At 33.9% G+C, this 22,239-nt stretch overlaps 1 protein-coding gene across 4 annotated transcripts in view; it reads right to left on the bottom strand.

The window, feature by feature from the left end:
* Positions 1-22,239, bottom strand: part of ARMC4 (armadillo repeat containing 4) — a 226,166-nt gene that overhangs the window by 131,528 nt on the left and 72,399 nt on the right. For all 4 annotated transcript variants that reach the window (XM_031939807.1, XM_031939806.1, XM_031939808.1 and 1 more), the window contains 4 exons: positions 6,347-6,493; positions 4,865-5,074; positions 1,654-1,899; positions 65-175 (listed from right to left, as the gene is read on the bottom strand). In XM_031939807.1, the coding sequence (XP_031795667.1) occupies positions 65-175; positions 1,654-1,899; positions 4,865-5,074; positions 6,347-6,493 (714 nt within the window). The remainder of the gene's footprint in view (positions 1-64; positions 176-1,653; positions 1,900-4,864; positions 5,075-6,346; positions 6,494-22,239) is intronic.

Genomic DNA, 22,239 nt, shown 5'->3' with positions numbered 1-22,239 from the left:
TATCTGTTCCAGTTTTGAATCTATGAATCTAGCCAGCCTCAGCTGGGAAGATCATTGGTCATACCTGATAGATGGCCATGGCACAATGTTCCTGAAGCACCTCATTTTCACTACTCAGATTTTTCACCAGGCTTTCAATTATCCGCTCTGCTTTGATGGATGCACGGTAGTGTTCCTAAAAATGGAAGTAAAAATACAATTGTATCTATTCTATTATAAATATATATAATTTATGCATTTGTGTATAGTAATTAAAAAGTCAAACAAATTTTTACCACACCAAAATTTAGCTACTATATCTATAAATTTTTAGAAAGAGACTTCTCTTCAAAAATGGACCCTGATTTTTTTTTTTGTAAAATATTTGTCATGGGCACCCATTATATTTTGTCAGGCCAAATCCTAGGAGGTGAGGAAGTTAAGGAAAATCTCTCTACTAGAAAGATCTATTGATCTTGGTTCAGTTCAAACCTCCTCTATGTTAGAAGAGTATGGTTAAGAAGTCCCGCTGCACTCCCTCACCATATACATTTATTCCAATTCTCTTATCTCAATGACACTTTTCTCTTATAAAAACAGATAATTTGATAAGAGACCATTATGCAGATTGCCCAATTTTAGTTTCATGCATCTGTGGTAACAAAACAAGAGTTTAAATAAAAATTTATAAAATTAAAAAAAAAAACTACTTCATGAATTAAAACCCAATCCTTATAATGGAAAGTTCACTTTCGAGTTAAGCAGTATATAAATTTCATCCTCATCTGGGGTTTGGGGGCTTCCCATTAAGAACTTAATTAATTTGGAAAAATTTTATCTTAATACAGCTCATTATTATATGGACTAAGATATATATATTAGGGACTAAACCATGCCCAAGCATTACCACCCAAAACATTACTTATAAGCTAAAACCCAACATAAAATAATAAGCGAGTGCTAATAATTTCCCCTACAACAGTATAATAAAGGCATCCTACTGTTGTTTTACTAGTGCTATAACAAGGAATGTTTTCACCCAGTGTAAAAGGCAAAAAAGGTATCCTGAGCTGAGGGAGGAGGAAGACAGACTTTCCAGAAAATGGGGTAAGAAAATCATAAATAACTAACAAGTCTTACTAAGTAGGTGCTTTTTATGCTGTGTGTGACTGTTCCTGAATCAAGGGTCCTGGGATGATATGTACTGACACGTTGGAAGAAGAGTTATAACCATGTATGGGGGCAGGTAGTCTCAGGAGTTTACCATCACTCATCTATGAATTAATCCATGGATGCTTCTCTAAAGAATTGACTCAAGGCATGGATTTCCCAAAAGACTTCACATAAATTTTGTACCAGTCCCTGGTACAAAGCCCTGGTTGCAACTCTGGTCTTTACTCATAACATCCTAGCTTGACATCCTCCAAGACAATTCCATTTACTTGATACAGTATATCCTACAATGGTCTAAAAAACAAAAGATGAGCTTATTACAATACAATACAATCTCTAAAAATTATGGTATGTTCCATAATTATCATGAATATGACCCACGAACATCTATCCAGAAACCATTCTAGAATCATTGTAATGTATTTTTAAAGCTCAAGGAGCCCTGAATTTCCTTCACTCTATATAAGTGACAGCAAGACGGACCAATTTGGTTCAGAGTACCTCTGATGCACATTCTTGCAGGGTCCCCACGACAGGGATTAGCATGTTCTGATGTGGAGATTTCAGCAATCGAGCCAACCGAGGGATGCCCCCAGCTTTTCGAATGGCTTCTTTGTTTGCGTGGCTCTTACTGCAGCTCCACAGTGCCAAAGCCCCACATCGGGCCACTTCTACGTCCTTGATCTCATACATGCTATGGTGATGAACAGGATCTGTTTTACTCTGAGCATAGTCCAGCAACTCAACCTGAAAGGAGGAGTATTTTTTTATTATTTTTTTATATCTGATAATAACCATCCCTGCAGTTCAGTTCAAATACTGCCCATCTCCATTTTATGGATAAAGAAACCATGACTTGCACACAATCACACAATGTCCTTCAGAATTCTGATTCTGAATCAAGCAATTGCTTTATATTTCTACAAGTATAATTCAGTAGTCACAAATCTCACCGGCATAAGTACATTTAAGAATTTATAATGTGCTAAATAGCTGCTAGTAAAAACAAAACACTAAATTATGTACGTATATTCTCTCCCCAGAAGGAGTTCCATTCCATTAAGATCCTATGTCCTTTATGCAATTCTTTCAGATATAATCAGAATATTTATGAGATATCTTTGGTTCTAGCAAATTAGAAACTCATGTTAGTTAAAAGCAATGCAGAAATTTCTGAGACATTTACCAGTTTTCCTCAATGGAAAAATTACATGGAAAGAGGTGATGTCAATGACGAGTAAATAACATTTGTCAGCACCATAGGTGCTGATGCTGTGCAAGTAAACAGGAAGACACAGTTCTGGCTCAGCATGTTTGCACCTGTTCTGACTCTGCTGATAATTTGAATCTTTTAGCTAATGTTGATGAGAAGATTAGTGCAGAGCCACTGGGAACAATGTTCACATCAGGTATTACAGCCCCATCCATTTCTGGATGTCCCCTTCACCTAGGCAGCTACCTCAGATCAACAAAATTATCTGGTATACCAACTCTGAATCTGAACAGCAGTTTTGATGTCTGGTGAGACAAATGGATCTGAAGGGAATATTTTCTTTAAACTTGTCTCTTCTGTCCCTATTGAGTTTGTTAGATATGTCTTGCTCAAGTGAACTACCTCTAGGTCAATTATAAAACATTTTTGATAATAAACATAAGATCCTTCACATTAAATGAGAAATTGATAAGAATGTTAGACTTGGAATAAAAGGATAAAATTAGTGAATTTAAGATAGTAAAAATAGCAAAAATTATTTATAAGGTATTTTAAAAATATTTTATCAAAGCTTAATTTCTAACTAACTGATCTTGCCTAATAATTCCACACATTTATTTTTAATTAATTTAATATTTAAGTACCATAATAACAGTTTAATCACTCTTCTAATCCTTATCACAATTTTTTGTTTGTCCATTCATTTTCACCCACTTCATATAATCACAGGGTTTATTCATATTGGTCTTTTTTGATTTTATATTATTTTACAAAAATCTTTTAGATTTCTTAATCTATTCCTCATATTTGTCAGTATGAATGAAATTACTATACTCCATTCTACTATTCTTCCCCTAAGGCTTGAAAATGCAGTTGCTTCCAGTTTTCAGCAAATACATATAATCATGTTTTTTAAAATTCTTGAAAAGATAGTTCTTTTAAAATTTTTAAAACTCTCAGCGCATATGGCCAACAATTGAATTTTAGATCAAAGGATATGATTTTTGGGGGAAAACTTTCATTGAAATTTTTTTTCCAAAAAGGTTAAGATTTAAAATTCTTTCAACAATTAATTTATACATTTATTTCTCTACAGTCTTTCCAGGATTAAATTTCATTTCTCTTAATAGAGGTACCTCTGGTCATTGTAAACAAATATATTTTTATTTCATATGTCATGTTTCCTATAAATATATCCCCAATCTTTTTTTTTCTTTTAATCATCTTTTGTTTTTTCTGTGAAAAGCATGAAAAGCAACATGGCATAGTGGACCTTAGAGGCAAAAAGACCTGAATATAAGTCTCACCTTTTGAGCCTGGCTGTGAGACCCTGGGTAATTTGCTTGATCTCAGTAAAACCAGGATTTTCAGAGAGGGGCACTGACCAGCTTTCATAGAGAATTTTGTATAGCAATGAAATCACAAGTCTAGGCCCTGCTGCCCATTTCTTATATTTCATAAGAGTATTTTTTGTTTTTAATTTCACTAGACCCAAGCATATCAATCATATGCAAACGGATGGCTAGCTGAACAGACCATTGAGCCTGGAGTCAGGAGGACAGGAATCCAAACCCAGGCTCAGAAACTTACTAGCTATGTAACTTTGGGTAAGCCATTTTACTTTTCACTGTCCTAGTCAACTCTCTATAAGCAGGAAGATGCTGATTTACAATAATAGATCTCTCCATCCCAAAGATTTTGTATGTCCTACCCAAAAAGGATTCAACTGAAGGTTTACTGAGAAGGAAAAATTTGGCCATGACCAAAAGTTTGAGAACTACTGGGCCTTCTGCTATGTTTCTTTGTCCAGATTGTTATTTTGGTCATTTTTCACTCATGTTCAACTTTGTGATCCCATTTGGGGTTTGCTTCACAAAATTACTGGAGCAATTTGCCCTTTTCTTTTCCAGCTCATTTTACAGATGAGAAAATGGGGCAAATTGGGTTAAGTGACTTGTCCTGGGTCACACAAGGTCAGATTTGAATTCTGGAAGATAAGTCTTCCTGACTCCAGGACTTACACTCTGTCCACTGTATCACGTAGTTGTCTCCAATCCAGTTTGACATATGTTTATTCGTTAAAACCACAATATTGCTTAAAGTGATTTTGGTTCATATTTAGGAAGATGATGGAATGAATTAATGAGTAGTGAACATTTCTATATTGCTTTTAAAGAGTAGAAGTTACTTAGGTGCTAGTAGAGCAAAGGATGCCAAGTACCAATGTTGTTAATGTAAATACTTGGGGAAAGATCATATTAAGGAAATATGATTTTAATGGAAAGAATCTTTTAAAACCACACACAGAGAGAGCTATACCCTGAGAGATGATAAAATTAGACCCCAAGAGTAAATTAGAACTTTTCAAAGGAGAACTCATTTTTAAGCTAAATTAGACCCTAACTAATAAAATATTACTTCAAAGAACTGAAATTAATTGTTTTAATTTCACACCTCAGCAGCATTTAGTCCATTCATCATAATATTTATGCTTCTTACCAGTTTCTTGATGCCACCGTGCTGTCTCACTGTCCTCCGGGCTCTTTTGAACTTGGCAACATTTGCTATTGTTTCAGCTGCCAAACATTTCAGATTTTTATCTGGAGAATCAAGTATATCCACCATAATTGGTAAACCTCCAAGGTCAACAATAGTACGTCTGATTTGAGGATTATGGCTAATTTCCTTCAAGATTTTTAATGAACCAATCTAAATGGGGGAAATGTTATAAGCAAAAGCTCATTTAAAAATACATGACAAAGTCTACATTAAAATAATTCCCATCCCAAGCTAAAATATTTTTTCACTTTTGAAGACAGCTGATCTTTCCAAGCTAATTGTGTATTCCTTCTCATCACCCACACTATAATCCAACCAAACTCTTATTTGGTATCCTGTATCTAGGTACACTTACATACTCATACACACATGTAACATACACACACACATACATACTATATATATAACTATATATATATGTACACATACATATACATATTTCCATCTTCTCTCTCCATGCTCTATTGTCCCATATCTGGAATAAACTCTGTCCTTATGTCTGTCTTAGAATCCCTAATGATTTGTTGTTATTCAGTCATTTCAGCCTTGTCTGACTCTTCATGACCCCATGTGAGGTTTTCTTGGCAAAAATATTGGAGGGATCTGCCATTTCCTTCACCAGATTATTTTACAGATGAGGAAACTGAGGCAGACAGGGTTAAGTGACTTGCACAGGGTCACACAGCTAGTAAGTAACTGAAGTGGGTTTGGTACTCTATTCTTGTTGAACCCATATCTAGCACTCTACCTATATTGCCACTTAGTAGCCTCGTAAAAAGTATACAAGTAGATAACATGCTATTTTCTACTTGAAGCCTATCCTGATTTCCGAACTCCAAGCGCTAAAGGCCTTTCCCTCAAAATTGCCTGGTATTTATTTTGTATTTATTTATATGTGTACCTATAATTTCCTCAAAATAGAATATAAACCCAAGGGCAATAACTGGTTTGTTTTTGTTTTATTTGGGTTCTTTTTCGGTCTTTGTATCCTAAGCACAGTTTCTTAAAAACACTGTCAGCACTAAACACATGCTCATTGAATAAATGCCTCCCAGGAACCTGATCAAGAGGAACTGAATCAGTTTAGTTACCTCATCAGTACTCTCAATACTCTGCACTTCTAAGAGAGCACCCAGACCTACCATCTCTTCATGTCCCACCTGGCTGCCCTCCACCCAATACCCTCCTCACCTATTTCAGCTCCCTGTTTTGAGCGTCTTCCCCTCCTTAGCCCTTAGCACAGTGCCTGACACAGAGTAGGCATTTAATACATGTTTATTGATAGGCTGACAATGAATGAATGATGAGCACTATCCTTTCCATGGTTCCAAACAGGAGATAAGACTCCCATCATGTACCTTATTCTTAGACAATATAGGAAAAGAGATGCATCATCCACTGCCTGCAAAAGCTACTACTCACCTTACATTTGACATCATCTGTCTCAAGCAAATTGATTAGGACTTCCAAACCTCCAACATCTCTGATAGCCAACTGACAGGTTTCTTGGGATAAGTTGAAATCTCTCATTGAACACAATGCTATTACTGTAGCTGTCTGATTTCCTCCCTACAATAAGAACATAATTGTACAACTGCAAATTAACCAAGACCACATTTCTTTTTTTTAACATAGCATATATTTTTAAACATATATGTATTACATATAACATATAACAAACATACATATAATATTAACCATCTTGAAAAAAAGGCAAGAAAATAAAGTGGAAAAAAACTGCACTCATTAGAGTTTACAGTTTTCTCTTTGGAAGGTTAGATAGTATTTTTCATTATGAGTCCTTTGAAACTTTCATGGATCATTGTTTTCATTAGTTAAATTTTCACAGTTGATTTATCATTATGGTATTACTGTTACGGTGCACAATGTTCTCCTAGTTCAGATCACTTTCCTCGGCATCAGCTCACACAAGACATTGCAGGTTTTTCGAGAAGCATTGTTCTTATTATTTCGTATAGCACAATAGTATTCCATCACAATTATATACCATCACCATCAGCCATTCTCCAATTAATCCCCCAACTATGCCTTTTGGGCATAATTCCAAATTGCATTCTAGAATAGTTGTACCAGGTCACAGCTTTACCAAAAGTGCATTAATTTTACCTGTTTTCCACATCCCTTATAGCATTTAAGACTATATGTGAAATGGGTTATACATGTGAAATCATGTAACACATTTCAATATTAATCAGTTTGTACAAGAAAACTCAAAGAAGGAAGAAAGGAAAAGGAAAGGAGGGAAGGAAACAAAAGGAAGGGAAGGAAGGAAGGGAGAGAGAGAGGAAAAAAGGAGAGAAGAAAGGGAGAGAGGGAGGGAAGGGAGAAGAGAAGGAAGGAGGAGGAAAGAAGGGAAGGTAAGAAAGAAAGAAAGAAAGAAAGAAAGAAAGAAAGAAAGAAAGAAAGAAAGAAAGAAAGAAAGAAAGAAAGAAAGAAAGAAAGAAAGAAAAGAAAGAAAAAAAGAAAAGAAAGAGTATACTTCAGTCTGCATTCCAAAACTATCAGTTTCTTTCTCTCAAGACAGATGCTATTTTTTCATCATGAGTCCTTTGGGATTGTCTTGGATTATTGTATTGCTGTTAATAGCTGAGTCATTCACAGTTGATCATCATACAATATTTTTATTACTGTGTACAAAATTTTTCTGGTTCTGCTCACTTCACTCCGCATCAGTTCATGTAAATCTTTCCAGGTTTTCTGAACTCATTCTGCTTGTCATTTTTTATATCCCATTATAATTATATACCATAACTTGTTCAACTATCCCCCAATTGATAGGCATCCCTTCATTTTCCAATTCTTTACCACCACAAAAACCCTGCTATAAATATTTTTGTACAAAATTTGGGGTACAGACCTAGTAATGTGAATCAAAGAGTATGCAGTTTTACAGCCCTCTGGGCACACACTCATCAAAATGGTTGGATCAATTTACAACTTTATCATCAATGCATTAGGGTGACCTCATATTCTTAAAGGCTATAATATCAGAGAAAAACTCTAGCAGGAAAAGTCCCTAACAATATAGTGAATCTGTTTTCCAGGTATAAACCCAGCTAAGTGCTCATCTCTAGCAGGCTGGTCTCTTGGTATTGGTAGCACTCACCTCTCTGTATCTTCCTTTCAAAATGCAGAGTCTTAGTGACATGGTAGCCAAATTGGATGAAAAGATGCTAGGAAATACACAAATTGCAGACTACCTACAAACCTACAAACATTGACTTGACTCTTTGTGATCCATCTGAGATTCCAGTGGCCACACATCCTACTTCTAGTAGATAGACATACTACTGAGGAAAGGAAAAGACTAATCTTGATATTCTTACTATCTTACTACTACCCTGTGAAGTCAGTACTAAAATTCTCTCCTTTTTATTAATGAGAAAAAGTGAGGCTCCAAGAGATGAGGTGATTTGTCCACAAGAAGACAACTAGGAAATATAGGAAGTAGGATTTTAATCAACCCCAGTTCTCCAGCTTGTACCTCAGTAGATAGCTATAATCAGGATCTCCCTAGAGTGACAGAGATAGAGGGAATAGCTATCTCTGTCTCAAAGATGGAAAGGTTGCTAAGTTATGGTAATGAAGGGATTGTGGAAGTGGCAGTGAGGAAGCAGGGAATATATATATACCTCATCTTGCTGTTAGTTCAGAATATTGTGGGAAGGGACCAAGAAGAAACTACTCAATCCTGGAAAAGGGTGCTATGTGGTCTGGAAAAAGCTGCGTTTCTCTAAATGCAAGAAGGAAAAAAAAGAAGGAAAGATCTGAGATGGAAAAAACTGGTTAATAACAGAGGGAGGTTTCTGGGAGCACACAAAAGGATCAAATCCAGGTAATGTTGAAAAGGTGGGAAGGGCGGCAGCGAGGTGGAACGGTGGACAGAGCATTAGTCCTGGAATGAGGAATTCAAATAAGGCCTCAGACACTTACTAGATGTGTGATCCTGGACAAGTCACTTAACCTTGATTAACCTCTCCCCAAAAAAGAGAAGGATGGAAATGAGTCAGTGAGGACAAAAATTGTAGATGGGAAAGGAAATTTCCTGGGCTGATAGCAACTCTGGATTATAATGATCAGGAAAAGAAGTCAGGAGTTTGCTACCATAAGACATCAACCTAAAGCTATTTGACAGGTTCTTATGATGGCAAAGGCTAGCATGAGTTGCTTCTCTCAAGCCCCAAGAGAGAAAAGATGTTTTATCAGCAGTTGAGATCTATAAACCCCTGATGACAAAATCCCCAGGGGAGTGACAACCTCAAATTCAGTGCCCTTTCCTTTGTCTGATCCCAAGAATATGGAAAGTGAGATGCAGTCCAAGGATCAACTACCCTTAGAGTCAAGCACCAGGTCTAGTGTCAGAGGACTTATTCCCGATGCGGATGATACGGATTCTGGCCCCTGCGGTATCCTGTAGGTTAGGAGCTTAATGTCCAAAGCTCTCCTCTTAGGTTGAATCCAGTTCAACAAGGGCATCCTCTTCTTACTGATCTGGCTAAGGGTGAATGGAGAACTTTAATTTGGTTGCAGTGGATCATAACATATTTCAAGGTGATGGAGGTAGGTCAAGAAGGTGTCCAAACCCAGACTTTTAAAAGTGTTAGAATTATAGCACCCATTCATACTGGCCAATGAAAAACATTGCCTGGCCATGGCAGAGGTCTCTCTACTCCACCCACAGAGGCTATTTACTTTTTGGGAGCTCCTGAAGATGTGATGCTCTAACTATTTGGAGGTTCCTCTCCTACTTTTTGTGCCATTTTATCCTCTGAAAGATTTATGGTCATCCTCAGGAATTATTTATGTATGGACTGTATTGCCCCTATATACTAGTTTATAAACTCCATCACTGCAGATGCAAGAAAAGTTTCATTCTTCTTTGGATCCCATAGAACACTCAAAACAGTTGTTAGTATATAGTGAATATTCAAATATCTTTTGAACTGAATGAAATTGAATAGAATTTTAGTTTGGGGGAATGGCCTGCAAATATCCAGAACTAAGCACTTGCACATTTTATGTGAGAGGTTACCCACTTGGATGGATCAAAAGGTCTTCACCAAACATGAAAGTGGAAAGATGGGTATGGGGATGCTCCCCCTTGAATATTACACCTAATAATTTATATTTTACATGACAGAAAAAGAGGAAGCCATAAGCATTTCTTGAGTTGGGTAGTAAATGTTATGAAAATATTTGAGAAATATTATAATGATTTCATATGGAAAAGATTAGGATAGAGAGTAACAGGAGAGAGGGGACCATGCTAGAGATTGCTGCAGCAATACATGAGAAAAGTGACTAAAGCCAGAACTGATGAAAATATACCTCCATGTTTATGAGCAGAGAACACTCAAAGTTAATACTATGGATATAGATGTGCAAGTTGGAAAGATGGTGCATTTCTCATAAATTAACCTTTGTAAAGTAGCAGTAATAATATTTAAGAAAACAAAACAAACATCTGCTTAAATTCCACTCTGCATAAAGCCAAGGAGATAGAGAGCTTAAAAGATTAGTAATCATGGCTGACAGATAAGGATTTCAAATCTTTTTCTTTAATATGATTTTTGAGCTAAGTCTACTGGTTGTTCTTTTCCTCTAAAATTTTTCTGAATAATAGAATGTGGTTTAATGTGCCTAAAGTAATTTTTAGAATATACTTTGACCAATTTGGCTTGAATCAATTTACTGTGAAGTGCTTCAAGAAATTGAAAAGTTGATATTTTTGCTTTAAAATACATAAGTTTTGTTTAAGACTCAGCAGGTGTTCAAGATTACAACCCCTCATTCCTGTCCAAATGTATACTACCATCATTCAGATCAAGTACTTTCCAGTCAGGAAAATATTGTCTAAACTGGGATTGCATTTTGATTTATCATGCAATAATGTTAGACATAGACTTTATTTATCTGTTACATGTATAATGACAGACATGATCTTGAACCCATTCTAAATATTTTAAAAAGCCAAATATATCGACTTAATCTATAATTTTAACAAAAATAAATTATGTATGGGCACCATAAATGCATTTTTTCTTCCTTGCACTGTGAATATAGTTTAATATATATTCAAAAGGAAACCACAATAAAATATTTTCATTTTTTTCTAAAACAATAGGTCCGTGCACTACTGCTTGGTGGTCCCAACAACTATTCCTACTTATGTATGTAACCAATGACCAAAAAATTACACAAAAAATTTTAACAAACATGGAAATGATTAGATCCTCGTTAAATTCACACAAAATCTACATCGTGCCATTACGCTTTTTGAAATCTGATCCTTTGGATGCAAAATAAATTCTACTGGCACTTGAACAATCAATTTTTATGGGTTTAAATTAAATGCAGATTTGGCTTTAAAGTGTTGATCCCATCTTACATAATGTTTTTTATGAATAGCCAATAAATTAATAGAAAATAAAATGTGAATTCTAAAACAAGCCACATGTCATTGCAATAGATAAAACAATTTCTAACAAATTTGAATATAGTAACTAGAACTCTTGAGTTCAGCAAAAAGTCATGTCATTCCCTTAAGAAGAATAGTATTTAGAAAATGTTCATGTGAGTAGTTTACCATTTATAATTTAAAGTAGTTTGCAGCTGATATGAGGGTTAAAATCCTTCCCCTTATTATAAGAAATATTAAGTAATTTATTTAAAAACAAATTTAGGGCTCAGATGATGATACCTCATCTACAGTATATTTTTACTATGAAAATATTTTTTTAACTGCTCTACATCAGTATTGGAAATGCACAGGAGTTTACATTTTAGAGCTGGGTTGGATTACCCGTAAATATAGAATCATAGAATTTGAGAATTCTCAGTTCCTTTAATTAATTCTCATATAAAAATAGACCCAAGGCACTTCACTAAGCTCATTGTCCTCGTTTGGATACATTTGAGGTTATAAATGCCGTAAGAATGTCCTTAAACCACAGAACCTAGAACTAAACATAATACTCCAGATGAGGTCTGATGAAGGCACAGCACAGTGGAACTAAAATCTCCTTATTCTTGGAAGTGATGGCTCTGAAGGCAGCTCCAAATCACATTCACTTTTGAGGCTGCCACATCATACTGCTGACTCACATTGAGTTAGCAAGGCAATAAAACAGAGTTGTCAAACATACAGACTACATCAGCCCACAACACTCCCAAATGCTGCCCAAACCAGATTAAAATGAAACTGGGAAATACTTAACAAAATAAATAAAAATGAAATAAAATATAAACATTTAAAACTACAGCAATATGCAGCCAGTAGGAATCACTATATATGGATTAGTGGCCCTATTTCTAGATCCCCTTGCACTAAAATAGTCAAACTTTTTCAGAACAACTGGTAGAGCTAACCATGCCCAAATCATGACCATTTGTTTGAAGACTCATTGGTCATTAACATAAAAGAACTAACATTTGCTTTTTATAAATCTATCTTGCTTTACCAATTAAATCATGTGCACCTCAAGAAAGCAGAGGGATGGAAAAAGAGGCAATGCTAAGAACACATTTAGAATGACAAAACACACTGTACTTTTATAGCTACTATAAGTTTTTTAAATAGTATTCATCAGACTTGTAAAAGTATGTCAATTATATTTAATTGATGGTATGGTTTGCTATGCTAATAGCATAATAATAAGGGTTACCAGAACTCTTGAAAAAAAATCAAGAATCTTTTATAATTTAAATCTAAATTAATATTTAAAGAATATAGTTATAATAGAAACAGCTTACTACTACTCTGCACATAGTAGGCATTTTATAATCATTTGTGGAATTTAAAAGATTAAAAATTTTCTGGCAATGGAGTAGAAATATATTAGTTATTATTGCCAATTTAATGGTACAGCTTTCATTATAAAAAAAGATTGGACTTATAAACATAAGTATAGATGGCAAGATATAAATGCAATGTTGAGTTTCATAAAACCAGGAAAGGTGACATTTTTTATGACTGTAACTTTAGCTCCTAGAAAGAACAGTGCCTGAAACATACATACTAGGTGCTTAAAACAGATTTGAAATTGGAAGGGACCTAAGAAGTCATTAAATGTATGTTTTATAGATCAGGAAACTGAAGCACTAAGAGAGTATGATACCCATCCAGGATCACACAGATGGTGAACAACAGAACAAAATCCAAAGCTCTTAATACTTTGTTTTAATACTTAATAAATATTTATTGGATGGTGACTATTCTCTAAATTAAGACAATAATTACACCAAGTCCAATAATTTATCACATAAATATTGGAAAGCATCAATCAGAACAATGAATTTTTATTTCCTTATTTCTCTTTCCTTTTAAAATGAGTATTTAACATTTTTAAAAGAACATTTATTAAAGAGGAAAGATAAAAAACAGTGAACAACTCAAAATTCAAAATAAGGCAAGATTTTTAATCTACTTATCATATCTTCCTCTTTTTTTCAAGATATCTCACAAACTGATATAAAAACATTTTAACATTTAGAAGAATTATAAAAGGCCGTTATGACAATATGTACTAGAAAATAATTTTCCTTATAATAATGCATCTCTGGATAGGTTGCTTTCAGTTTTAAATCTAATTTTTCACTTCAATTTCTAAAATATAAGGGGTCAAGCTGTCTCTTATTAAGAGATAAGTTATGGGCAGATATGACAGCTGTGGAATAATTCTCTGCCATATTATCTAAATTGTCTAAAGTTTTTGGACCATAGCCTGGTTGTGTGTAAAACATCCAGATGATAACCAGGATTAGTGAACATTAAAAATTACTGTTTCCATATTGTTAACATTGCTCTACAATGATCTAACATGTGGAAATCTGCAACTATTATATCCACAGGGACATCGGGTTCCAGTGACAATAATAACACAGGTTAGTACTCAATTCTTCAAGGTCCAGTCCAAACCCAATTAAATTTTCTCCCAGGAATAGATAGCCTTTAGGGACCATGCTTCTCCTCAGATCTTATTCTCTCCCAATGGGGCTTAATCATGAGAACTACCAACCAGAAAACAAAATACCAAGAGATCTTCCCTTCTCCCATTCCTGACAGAATACCAGCATCAGCCACTTGGTTTTTATATATGCCATGAATTAAACATAAACACATTTCCTTTTTTATGGGTAATCTCCCCCAGTCAGAATGTGATCTCCTTGAAAGCCAGGGCTGTCTTGATTTTCTTTTTATATCACCAGCATTTAGCCCTGTGCTTTGCACATACTAAGTGCTTAGTGAATGCTCTTCTATCTGATTCATTACACCAATATTCTATTACCTACAAGATGCTGAACCCAAGTCATGAACCATTTACATGAACACTCATTAACGGAAAGGACCTGACATTTACTTTTTATGTATCTCTCTAATTAAGTCATATGCTCTTCAAGGTCAGGGACTGTTTTAATTATTTTTTTAATCTCTGGAATCCAGTATAACATTTTATAGTGGAACATGATGATACTTAATACCTGTCATCTTTTTTTTTTCTAGACCCATGAATGAATTGTCATGGGAAACTACTAGTATGGAAACTCTTTCCATAGATGGAAATGGATACGTCTTCTGTCACTTAAAATTTTGGAGAGTTGCCTGGGGACACTGAAAGTTGAAGTGATTTGTCCAACATGACACAATCTACATTCCAGGTCTTGAGCCCTGGTTTTCCTGACTCCAAATCTGTTTTGCTCTCCCATCAACCTATCTCGCTTTTGATTTGTTGATGAAAGAGAACTATCAACACCACTTGACTTAGTTAAGCTCCTGTTGGGTTTAGGAATGTGTCAGTTTAAAGAGAAATAAGACTAATCCAACCAGCTTTAGGATCCACAAAAAGGACTGCAGGAATCCCGTGAGAATGCTGAGATAAACAAGCTGGGATATTTGAAAAATCAAGTGCAGAGCAAATCCAAAGAATTTCAAGGTAGAATGTTCTAGGTATCCATAGGGCTGTCATAGGCAACTCCAGCAGATCCAGGAACAGAACTTACAGTCCTTCTTAATCCAGAAGTAGGAAAGGGTCCTAACTAAAGATTAACCTTAACAGCATAGAGACAAGAGCCACTTCACAAGATAGTCACTATGAGCTCTAGGAAGGTATTGCACTAGTAGAAGGGACCAGGACTAAGAGAAATTGCCTAGACTCCATAGTCTTTGCTGAGAACTAAGTAATAATAGCACCTGAGCTATTATTACCCTCATATTTACAGTGAGGAAAGAATCTAAGCAAGGGAAAGTATGTGACAAGAAAGGTCCCAAACATATATCAATAGCAGAGTGTACCCAGAGTTCTTTGAAAGAGGGGTCTAGTCTTGGCTAACATACCCAAGGCAAAAATGACACTACCTATACTAGTCATCTGTGTAGCCTGGTCCAAGTCAATGACACTTCCCACCCTAACCTTGATAAACCTGTTATGAGAAACAAATCAAAGAAAACTATGAGGAAATATCTTGCTTTAAGAGAGAACCAAGAGTAAACCTCAAGAATAATAGGGTTCTGTAAGTCCAAATAGGAAAAAAAAAAAACTGTCTGGCCAAAGGGATTAGAAGAGTACCTGGAAGAAATGAAATAAAAGATACAAAATGGAATTTCTATGGAGGAAAAGATGTCAAGGAGAATTGATACCTTAGAATAGACAATGAAAATCTTTACTCAAGAATTAGATGTCCTAAAACTTAGAATTGGTTAGACAAAAAACAACAATGAAATAAAAACAATAAAAAAAGAGCAAAACAAAATCAAAAGACAGAAAAAAGAAGAAACTTTAAAATATTATGTCAAAACTTTAACCCAGAAAACAGATCAAGGAGAGATAATTTAAGAATTATTGGATTATCTAAAAATGATGACCCCTCCAAAAAGGGATTATAACATAGTTCTTTCAGGAAGCTGTAAATGAAAACTACCTGGAACTCTCAGACCTAGAGAACAAAAGGGAAAAAAGAATCTACTATCTCCTGAAAGAAAGTCCCCAAATAAAAATTCTCTGAAATGTCAAATTTCAGAACTTCCAGGCAAAAGGGGTGGGGGTACCAATGAGACAAAGTAAGGATCACTCAAGATTTCACAGTTGACACTAAAAATAAGAGAAGATATGATTTAGCTGAAGTTAAAAAAAAAAAAGAGAGAGAGAGCAGTAGATTCTGTTCTCAGACCAAGCAAAAATAAAAATAGATTTAATTAAAAGCAATAAGGAAGGAAACTACATCTAACTAATGGGTTCCATAGATAATTAAGTAATATCAGTGCTAAGCATGTATGCAGCAAATGTTTTAGTATCCAAATTTTTGGAAAAGTTAAATGAGTTGTAGGAAGAAATAGACAGCAAAACTATACTAGTGGAGAATCTCAAACTCCTTCCCTCAGAACTAGATAAATCTAAACACAAAATAAACGAGAAAGAAGATAGGGAAGTAAACAGAATTTTAGATAAGTTACATATGATAGACCTCTGGAGAAAACTGAATGGAGATAGAAAAGAATATAATTTTTCTCAGTGGTACATGTACCTTTGCAAATGACCATATACGAGGGCATGAAAACCTTACAATCAAATGCAGAAAGACAGAAATATTAAACACATCCTTTTAAAGCCATAATATAATAAAAATTGTATGTAACAAAAGGCCATAGAAAAACAGCCCAAAAATTAATTGGAAACTAGATAATCTAATCCTAAAGAATGGGTGGGTCAAATAACAAGTTATAGAAACAATCAGTAATTTCATTCACGAGAATGACAATAATGAGACAAATATCAAAGCTTAATGGGATGCAACCAAAACACTTCTTAGGGGAAATATTATATCTTTACATGGTTACATGAATAAAAGAGAGAAAGATCAATGAATTGAGCATACAACTAAAAAACTAGGAAAGAAAGAACAAATTAGAAACCTCCAATTAAATGTCAAGTTAGAAATCAGAAGAGAGATTAATAAAATTGAAAGAAAACTATTGAAATAATAATAAAACCAAGAGTTGGTTTTATGAAAAAAAAAAACAAAATAGATAAACTTTTGGTTAATTTGATTAGAAAAATAAAAGAAGAGAACCAAATTACCAATATCAAAAATGAAAATGGTGAGCTTACCACCAATGAAAGGGAAATTAAAGCAATAATTAGGAGCTATTTTGCCCCACTGTATGCTAATAAATCTGACAATCTAAGGGAAATGGATAAATATTTACAAAAATATAGATTTCCCAGATTTCCCAGTCATATTTTAGAAAAAGAAATTGAACACGCTATCAGTGAACTCCCTAAGAAAAAAATCTCCAGGGCCAGATGGATTTAAAATTGAATTCTATCAAACATTTAAAGAACAACAAATTCCAATATTATGTAAACTATTTTGGGAAAATAAGGGAAAGAAAAAGTCCTACCATTTCCTTTTATGACACAGATACAGTGCTTATATCTAAATCAGGAAGAGTCAAAACAAAGAAGAAAATGATAGACCAATTTTCTTAATGAATATTGAGGCAAAATACATTACAACCAAGTGAGATTTATACCATGAATGCAGAGCTAGTTCAGTATCTCCTGATATTGTAAACCACCAAAATAATTGACTATATCAATAAATAGACTAACATAAATTATATAGTTACCTCAATAAATGCAGGAAAAGGATTTGAAAAAATATAAAATATATTCCTGATAAAAATTCTAGAGAGCATAGGAATAAATGGAGTTTTCCTTAAAATGATAACCATCAGACAGCATTATATGTAATAGGGATAAGCTAGAAGCTTTCCCAATAAGATCAGAGGTGAAACAAGGATGCTCATTGTCACCACTATTATTGAATATTGTACCAAAAATTATCTTTAGCAATAAGGGAAAGACATTTAAAGAATTAGAGTAGGCAATGAGAAAACAAAACTATAACTCTTTTATGAAAACATGATGGTATAGAGAATCCTAGAGAATCAACTAAAAACTATTAGAAACAATTGACAACTTTGGCAAAGTTCCAGGATATAAAATAAACCTACATAAATCATCAACATTTCTATATGTTACCAATAAAGCTCAGCAGCAAGAGAGAAAAAGGGAAATTCCATTAAAAATAACTGTAAACAATAAAAAGTATCTGGGAGTCTACCTGCCAAGACAAAATCAGAATTTATATGAATACAATCACAAAACACTTTACACAAATAAAGTTAGATCCAAACAATTGGAAAAATATCAGCTGCTCATGAGTAGGCTCAGCAGATATAATAAAAATGACAGTTCGACCTAAATTTATCTATTTATTCAGTGCCATGCCAATCAAACTGCCAACAATCACTTTATAAAGCTAGAAAAAATAATAACAAAATTCATCTGGAAGAATAAAAGGTCAAGAACTTCAAGGGGAATTAATGAAGAAATGCAAAAGAGGGTAGCCTAGCATATGTTATAATGTGATGGTCATCAAAACCACTTGGTACTAACTAAAATAGAATGTGAATAAGTGAAATAGATTAGATACACAAGACATAATAGTTAATGACTATAGTAATTTAGTGTTTGATAAACCTAAAAACATCAGTTTCTGTGATAAGAACTCACTATCTGACTATCTGAATTGCTAAGAAAATTGAAAAACTGTATGAAAGAAACTAGGCATTGAGCAACATTTCATACCCTATACTAAAACAAGACCAAAATGGGTACATGATTTAGACATAAAGGGTCATTCTATAAGTAAATTATTAGATCAAAGAATAGACTACCTGTCAGATTTGTGAAGAAGGGAGGATTTTATGGCCACAGAAGAACTAGAAAACATCATGAAATATAAAATGGATAATTTCATTAAGTTAAATTTAAAAGGTGTTGCACAAACAAAACCAATGCAAAGGGAAGCAGAAAGCTAGAAAACAATTTTTACAGGCAGTGTTTCTGATGAAGACCTCATTTTTAAAATAGAGAACTGATTGAAATTTTTAAGAATACAAGTCATCACTGATGCATTGTTGGTGGAGTTGTGAACGAATCCAACCATTCTGGAGAGTAGTTTGGAACTATGCTCAAAAAGTTATCAAACTGTGCATACCCTTTGATCCAGCAGTGTTACTATTGGGCTTATATCCCAAAGAGATTATAAAGAAGGGAAAGGGACCTGTATGTGCACGAATGTTTGTGGCAGCCCTTTTTGTAGTGGCTAGAAACTGGAAACTGAATGGATGTCCATCAGTTGGAGAATGGCTGAATAAATTGTGGTATATGAATACTATGGAATATTACTGTTCTGTAAGAAATGACCAACAGGATGATTTCAGAAAGGCCTGGAGAGACTTACACGAACTGATGCTGAGTGAAATGAGCAGAACCAGGAGATCATTATATACTTCAACAACAATATTATATGATGACCAGTTCTGATGGACCTGGCCATCCTCAGCAACAAGATCAACCAAATCATTTCCAATGGAGCAGTAATGAACTGAACCAGCTACGCCCAGAGAAAGAACTCTGGGAGATGACTAAAAACCATTACATTAAATTCCCAATCCCTATATCTATGCCCACCTGCATTTTTGATTTCCTTCACAAGCTAATTGTACAATATTTCAAAGTCTGATTCTTTTTGTACAGCAAAATAACGTTTGGTCATGTATACTTATTGTGTATCTAATTTATATTTTAATGTATTTAACATCTACTGGTCATCCTGCCATCTGGGGGAGGGGGTGGGGGAGTAAGAGGTGAAAAATTGGAACAAGAGGTTTGGCAATTGTTAATGCTGTAAAGTTACCCATGCATATAACCTGTAAATAAAAGGCTATTAAATAAAAAAAAAAGAATACAAGTCATCCCCCAATTGATAGATGGCTAAAGGATATGAACAGAGAATATATATTAATACAATATATTAATACAATGGAATATTATTGTTCTATAAGAAATGACGATCAGGTTGATTTCAAAAAAGCCTGGAGAGATTTACATGAGCTGATATTTAATGAAGTGAGCAGAACCAGGAAAACATTGTACACAGCAATAGCAAGATTCTGTAATGATCAACTGTGATAGACAAGATTCTTCTCAGCAATGCAGTGATTCAAGGTAATTCCAATAGAGTTAGAAGGGAAGAAAGGAGACATATTTGGAACACAAAATATTCCAAAAATGAATGTTGAAAATTATTTTTACATGTTTTGGAAAAATATAATACTATTTAGAAAAGTAAAAAAATAAAAAGTGGAGAGAAGAGTTGGAGATATATTTCAAAAGGCATGAGAAAAGATTATAAGCAAGGATAAATCATCTGTGAAAACTAAGTATAGGTATGCTTTAGAAATTGCAAATTTGGTTCCAGACCATCACAATAAAGTAAAGATCACAATAAAGTGAGTCACATGAATTTTTTGGTTTCTCAGTGCATTTAACAGTTATGTTTATGCTATATTGCAGTTTATTAAAGGTGCAATAACATCTAAAAACCCCTCATTGGATATACCTTAATTAATAAAATATTTTGTTTAAAAATGCTAACTATTATCTGAGCCTTCAGTGAGTCATAATCTTTTTCCTAGTAGAGGGCCTTGCGCTTCAGTGTTGACTGAACTATTACTGAATAATGGAATTGTAGCAATTACTTAAAATAATATAATAGTGAAATTTGTGGCATCGATTAACTTTTCCTTTCAATTGAGCTCTTAAAAGACCATTGTTGGGATATTAATTGGTCTAATTTCAATATTGTTGTGTTTCAGGGAATAGAGAGGCTTGAGGACAGGAAGAAAGACTGGGAAAGACTGCTCAATGGAGCAGTCAGAACACATACAACATTTATTAATTAAGTTCACTATCCTATGTAAGCATAGTTTGTGGTGCTCCAAAATAATTATAATAGCAACATCAAATATTACTCATCATAGATCACAATAACATATAATAACAATAATAAAGTTTGAAATATTATGAAAATTATCAAAATGTAACATAGAAACATAATGTGAGCACATTCTTCTTAACATGGAATTGCCACAAACCTTCAATTTGTTAATATATATATATGCAAAGTGCAATAAAATTAGCCATTGAATAGTTAATCCCATAAAGGGAAAGATAGATCTTTAATGGAATATTGCTTGGAAATCAGTCCTGATTATAAAAAAAAAAAAGAAGAAGAAGAATTGAGTAGGCATTCTAAAATTGAAATGTGGGTACCAAGAGAAACAGAAAAGTACACTTTTTTATTTTTTGTCCTTTGTTCTTGAACTATTTACTTGATAATAGGAGAAAAAACAAATTATAGAAGTTGTGTGGGTTGTTTTGTACTATTTTGATAGTACAAGAGAAGATAAAAATTCTTAAGAGAATTCTTAAGAGAAGATAAAAATCAAAAGGGAACTGTACTAGGACAGAACTGATGAGGAAGGTGAGGAAAATATCAATATCACATAATAAAGATAAAGAGTAGATAATGATAGAAAAATGGATAAAGGAAACAGGCATTCGTGAATTTTCTTTCATCTGAACTAGAAAAAAGATTGAACCCAATTATATACACATACATACACAAATATGTTGGTGTAAAAATACAGTGTACTCAAACAGAAAACACAGGAGGCAGAGACAAGGGGAAGGGAGGAGATTGGGATCTATAAGGGAATGCAACATAGGCAAGGGAATAGCAACAAGCTAAACAAAATCAAATGTTAGAGAACCAAAAAGAGAGAATTAAAAGGAAAAAAGTAAAAATATAGAATCGGGGCAAGGCAAGGGGAAAAGAAGAGACACAATGGCCAGAAATAGACTGTTTCACTTATCTACCACAAGTGACAAATTTTCTCTATTTTATCCCACTCTTCCTTTTTGTTAATAGAGGAATGGGAGCAAAGAGAGGATATATACAATTAATTATCATAAATGTAAAAGTGAATGGAATGAACTTATTTTCAAAATGGAAGAGCATAGTAAAATGGATTAGACAATAGAATACCTCAATATGTCATCTACAAGAAACATCCTTGAAACACAAAGTTATAGTTATAGAATTAAAATAAGGGGTTGTATTGTACTTCATCTTAACTTTAAAAGTCAGGTGTAGTAATCATGATTTCAAATAAGCCTATAGCAAATATAAATATGATAAAAAGAGATAATCATTAGAATTACCTTTTGCTTAAATGCATTAAAAATAATGAATTAAGAGCAATACTTACTCTATAAATATCTAATACCATAGCATCAAAATACTTAAAAGGAAAAGAGAATAGAATATAAAGGAGAAATAGATAATTTTTTTAAAATTAGTGAAACAAATTGATGTGTTCCTTT

Source organism: Sarcophilus harrisii, chromosome 5, assembly GCF_902635505.1.
Source record: "Sarcophilus harrisii chromosome 5, mSarHar1.11, whole genome shotgun sequence".
Lineage (NCBI taxonomy): Eukaryota > Metazoa > Chordata > Mammalia > Dasyuromorphia > Dasyuridae > Sarcophilus > Sarcophilus harrisii.
Note: the sequence above shows the minus strand (reverse complement) of the source record. Positions and strands in the feature narration are given on the sequence as shown.